This window comes from Myotis yumanensis, unplaced genomic scaffold (assembly GCF_028538775.1).
Source record: "Myotis yumanensis isolate MYYU_CA2020_CCGP unplaced genomic scaffold, mMyoYum1.0.hap1 SCAF_5, whole genome shotgun sequence".
Taxonomy (NCBI): domain Eukaryota; kingdom Metazoa; phylum Chordata; class Mammalia; order Chiroptera; family Vespertilionidae; genus Myotis; species Myotis yumanensis.
Window position 1 is genome coordinate 23,246,995 of NW_027223756.1, and position 5,794 is coordinate 23,252,788.

General features: G+C 38.3%; 1 protein-coding gene across 1 annotated transcript; it reads left to right on the forward strand.

Moving 5' to 3' along the window:
- The first annotated feature begins 293 nt into the window (after nucleotides 1–293).
- CUNH5orf46 (chromosome unknown C5orf46 homolog) lies at nucleotides 294–5,016 on the forward strand. The gene is made up of 2 exons (XM_070417125.1): nucleotides 294–389; nucleotides 4,680–5,016. Exons 1-2 carry the CDS (start codon nucleotides 320–322, stop codon nucleotides 4,910–4,912), a joined length of 303 nt encoding a protein of 100 aa, XP_070273226.1. The 5' UTR covers nucleotides 294–319; the 3' UTR covers nucleotides 4,913–5,016.
- Nucleotides 5,017–5,794: the final 778 nt, after the last annotated feature.

The window sequence follows — 5,794 nt, forward strand, 5'->3', positions numbered from 1 at the left end:
TGGCACTGAATAATAATTCTGCCCGATACCCATCTAATTGTTAATGCTGGCATAGGAAGTACCTCCAAAAGAGTTATTACAATGCTATTGGTAAATATACACTAGAAAAACCAAAAAGGGCTTTTCTTCCCCATGTGAAAAACTTTAGGTTTGAAAGATTGGGCAGGGCTCATTAGATCCCAGAGCATGCTGTGGAGACATTTTGTGCAACAGCCTAAATTCCATAGCAGATGATGTCACCTGCAAATGACTTATAAATGGAGCAAGGCTACAGGTGCACTGTAACGCTTTATCTGCACCAATACCCAGAGCTGCAATCATGGCCATCTCAGTGCTTCGGATGACAGTTGTCCTGGGACTGCTTGCCTTGATCCTGACTTGCCATGCTGGTAAGTGCTTCCAGTGACAGCTCGTGCAGTGGTTAGCCATGGTTGGAGGAAGTTGGTGGCACTGACCCAGAACATAAAGGTCAGGGAGGGGGAGGGACTTTGGGGCACTGGAATAGGAGACCAAAGACAGATCTTCTGGCAAAAAGCAAGTAGGATTTTTCTTCAATGTGCTTCAGTTACAGCCTCTGTCCTCAGTGAATGTATGAAGTTTGAAATGATGGCTTTTTTACATATACTTGTGTGATATAGTAACACTATTATATTATAAATTAGGAGAGCTGGGGTGTTTTGAGGTTTTTTTTATGATTATAACTAATATTGCTCAAAGGTGAAGATTATCAACACTGAAATAAGACTCCTAGGTCTGACTTCACAACTAATCAGAAATGTGATTTCATGTATTTTATTTAACTTCTCTGGGCCTCACATGTAAAATAAAATGTCAATAGTTAACTTTCTCATACATTTATCATGAAAATTAAATGAGACAAAAATTTTAAAAGTATTTAGTCCATAGTAAGCACCAGTAAATATTAGCTGTTATTGTTATCACGTATTATTTCATTTAATTATCATAACATTCCTTTTATGTAAGCATGCACAGTTTTACCACTGCCCTTTTTGCAGGTTAACAAACCACTTGCAAAGGAAAACTTACTTGATCATAGACACTGGTAGTGGCACAGTTGGCACTAAAACCTAAATCCCTCAGTTCTTCCCATTATAACTAAGCATCTATTTCTTTCATGTCTGTTTCAAGCACACAGAGAACCACAAAGCAGCATGCAGAATTCTCATAAATTACTTTTCTTATCTGTAGAAGACAGTGAACTCTTGACCCCTCTCTATTCAGAATGGTCAGAAAACACAGAGAGCAAAGACTGCTCTTGAAACTGTTCTAAATGTAACTCAGCAGAACTCACACCCTCAGCCACCCATTGTCCACTGGCACAACACACAGGCAGACACTCCAACAGAATTACTGTAGAGATGGTCTCAGAGAATACTGTGTCCATCCACTCCTAAAGTAATACCCCTGGTAAAGTAAAAGGTGAGACTGATATCCTAAAAGCCAGTCCAAGTTCTGTCTCTTATGAACTCTGAAACTGGTTAAATCAGTTCACTGCTTTGAACCTCAGTTTCTTCATCTGTAAAATGGGATAACTATAAACTTCACCAGATCAAATGAACAAGCTTTTGTAATCACTTGTAAATTATAAAAACTGGACATTATCATTATTATAGTATTTTTTCAGAACTTTATTATTTAATTGACTAAGAAACTCTTAATGTAAATAAGAGCTATCCTATATTTGAAAAGAGAAAATATTCAACTATTGGCTTTGATAATTTGTTTCTAGTATACTACATTTCTTAATTTTATTATTGTTGTTATGTATTTTTATTTTATTTTCCTCAAATTTCTTAATATTTTAACAACATTTTCTAATTTGCATCATTTCCAAAAGCACTAGAGGAGAAAGCTACTACAAATCATTTTGTTATTATTATTAATAATAGTAATAATAATATAACAATAACTTACTGTGAGCTTACCTTGGGGCTGGTACTGTAAGTGGTATATATAGAACATAATATTTGTACACACACACATATATACATACATATATGATATATATGAAAGACATATGAAATATTTTTTAATCTTTATAATGACACAATGAGGAAACTGAGAGTGTGGTTAAATATTGTGTGTAAGGTTACATGGATAATTTTTGAACACATGAATCAAGTGCAAGTATATAGGATTCTAAGACATATGATCCACCAGACCCTAATACCACTCAGTATGTACGTGGTCCAAGGGCTGGGGCCAACGATCGGATCTTCACACACTCCAACCCAGAGCTCCCTGCATATTGAAAAGCTACCACTTGGTGTCATATTAAAATAAAATAAAAATCTGGTTATGCCAGTAGGCAGATAGGAACACAGGAAAAAAAAAAGAATTCACTTTTCATGTAAGGAACCTGTTTTGCACCTGGTAAATGTCTTCAGGGGATAACTGCTTGAAGGCTGTATTATATCATATAAGTTACAAGGTCTGTGGAGTTAAACATAAATTAGGTCAAAACCTGACTCAGCCACTTTCTAGATGTGTGATTTTAGGTGAGTCATCTAATTTCTCTAAGCATCTTGTTTTCTCTCTTGTAAGACTATATTATCATCGTCGGCCTGAATAAGGATTAAGGCATGCTATGAAAGCACAATCCCAGCCCCCGCACAACAGGCACAGCATCACAAATACACAGTCTCTTTCCTCCCCTTCCCATGATAAAAACAAAGCTGTTCTGGTCACTGTGGTTGCCCTGCACCTTATGTGAGAGTCATGTCCATAAATGTCCACTTTTACCCTAACTCTTAGCCTATGCTGTGTATATAATAGTAGGCTCAAAATACCTTTGTTGAACAACAACAACAGAAAAACACCCAACAACTGAATGAATGAATGAATACTTGGTGATTAGTATATTGATTTTGGTTACATGTCCTGGATTGGTGCTCCTCTCCAATCTTTTGTTATGGCATGGTAAGCAATAAATGTTTGTACAACTGAAAGCCACATTTTTTTACTTAGAGTTTCTATTTTAGGATACAATACAGATGCAAGGCTTCTAACATAATTTGACAACCTCCACACAAAAAGCTAATTACTACTCCTTCATTCAGAGTCCTCAGGTACGGTGTCCAGTAGTTGGGACCTCTCGAGTCAAAACTTGCGGCGGGGTTGCAGATAAAATGCAGGACAGCCAGTTAAGATTGAGTATTGGATAAACAATGAATAACTGTTTTATTTAAGCCTGTCCTAAATATTGCATGGGTCATTCTTATGCTGAAAACTATTGTTTATCTGAAATTCAACTTTAACTGGGCATCCTGTGTTTTAATTTACCAGATCTGCCAGCACAACTCCTGAGGCTCTAATAAAACAAAAAGATAAAGATCCTACTCCATTCTGGCACTAAGGTCCAGTGAGGAGGCCATATGTGCTGCAAATTGCCCCTCTTTCATTCCATCTAATCTCCTAATCATTTAGACCACTAAGTAAAGCCCACCCCCCACTCCCAAGGAAACTTACATGTCACCAACCTCCAACCTCACTCTTTAGATCAGGGGTCCTCAAACTACGACCCGCGGGCCACATGCAAATACAAATATTGTATTTGTTCACGTTTTGTTTTTTCACTTCAAAATAAGATATGTGCAGTGTGCATAGGAATTTGTTCATAGTTTTTTTTTAAACTATAGTCTGGCCCTCCAACGGTCTGAGGGACAGTGAACTGGCCCCCTGTTTAAAAAGTTTGAGGACCTCTGCTTTAGCTCCTTGGCCTCATTCTAAAGGGCACTTGATTAAGAGGCTCCCAGTTATAGTTTCATCTTCTCTTGCTATTTGTGAGTCTTCTGCAAGTCATCCAATCTTTTCAGTTTCTTAGTCTAATGAGCAAAAATGTACATACCCCATAAGATTGATCAAGGGTAAAGTTACACAGCTTTTGTAAAACCATTATTTTCAGAACTATCAGATAGATAATGTAAAAGTGATAGAATTTCTCCTTGTCATCATTATACCGCCTTCAATCTTATAACACACTTGTAGTTAGATCACAACTTTTCTGTCAAAGACCATGCAGCTCATCACTGAGTGCTTAAGGATCCAGATTTGAATACCAGACAGACAGGAGACTGCATTCTGTCTCTGCCACTTACTAACACTGTGGCTGTGAACCAGCTTCTAAACCTGTCTCAGATTCCATTTCTTTACCTTCATTCGGCATAATGATTTTGCCTACCTCATAGGTTTGAGAATAAAATGAGACAATGTATGTGGATTTCCTATCATAGGTATGTGGTCAACAAATGCTAGTCATTAGTATTTCATCTTCATTATTATCATTACCATGGGCCCAGGGATTACACGGAGAGAGAGAGAGACCATGTAATTGAAGTGAAACCAGGAATTCTGTATTTCAATCAGATAGTAGCTTTACTGGGGCCACATTACTTAACCTCCATGAACTTCAGTCTTCTCTTCCAGGAAGGGAATCAAAGGATCAATGCCTCTTTGTCTGCTTGATTGTTTTTAGGAATAAGTGATATAAAACATGTGAAGGCTTTCACTGGGTAGGAAGTGTTAAGTAAATGCAACTATAAGATACTCCTAAGTTACTGAGTGGGAGTACAATGGGCGCTAGGTGCTTCCTACAAATAAGAGAGACATTCTGTTCTTGTTGCTGAGAATCACCTCTGAGATTCTATTGTGTTTTTCAGATGACAAACCAGATGACAAACCAGATGACAAGCCAGAGGACAAACCAGATGACAAGCCAGAGGACAAGTCAGAGGACAAGCCAAAGGACAAGCCAAAGGACAAGCCAAAGGACAAGCCAGATGCCTCAAACAAAGAACAAGAGGATGTGAGGACATTCCTAACCCTTTTGGGCACAGAAATCATTGAGGATGGAGTGGCGTTCATCCTCAGCTCCATAGAGAGGAACCCGTAAGCACTGAGACAAGTCCTGCTTTTGTCCAGTTTGCTGTTGGCAAATGACCACATTGCATTAAAATGAATGAGAATCAAAATTTGGTGCATGCCAATGTATGATTTTAATTAAAAAGTGTTGCCCTACCTTACATCCCATTTGCACCTGAATGAAATTTCCCTGAGCTCTTTGGGGTGAGCACATTCCTATCAACTGGTTCCATAAAATATTTTTTTAAATCTCAGGACCAAGTAAGGAAGATCACCAGACCAGGAGACAGAAAACCAGGTTCTGGTCTTGAACAAGTGCTTTTTCATTGGGTGATCTCTGTGTTTCAGTTTGCTTATGTATCCAGTTAAGGGAATACAGGACCACCCCAGCACAGACACTGCAATTCTTTGGTAAAGGTAGTGGGTAATGGTGTGCTCAGTGGTTACAGTTGTGATAATTCCTGCCTTTATTTTCTCATTGGAGTAACTCAAAAGGGTTAGAGACAATGGCTAATCTCTCCTCATAGACAATCTATATGAGTGTTTGTTTTGATTGTGAGGGATTTCCCTGGTGGCAGATCACACACCTGAGAATCCCCACTATGTCCTCAATCTGTTTCCAAGCCCCTTTGCCCAACTTCTCATACATCTTGCTCCAGTCTACATAGCTCTGATTTTTACTTCTACTTCACCCTGTTCATTCTTCCCCATTTATTAATCTCCTCAATTTCAACTCTCCAGGATCCAATTCATTTTGAATTTCCAGGTAATTTCAATCTCCACTTCTCTGAGCCTCTGCTCTCCAATTCTCTCCTTCATAGACCCCTAAGCAAAGTTTGGGAAAACTGATCTATTATCTAACTGCTTTAGAATTCCCTGGAGAACTTACACAAAATGCAAGTTCCTCCTTTTC

What these genes read in the sequence shown, in the direction of transcription:
- CUNH5orf46 (XM_070417125.1), top strand. Translation starts at nt 320, where the DNA reads ATGGCCATCTCAGTGCTTCGGATGACAGTTGTCCTGGGACTGCTTGCC. An exon ending in GATCCTGACTTGCCATGCTG is followed by an intron (nt 390 to 4,679) that starts GTAAGTGCTTCC and finishes TGTGTTTTTCAG; the next exon opens with ATGACAAACCAGATGACAAA.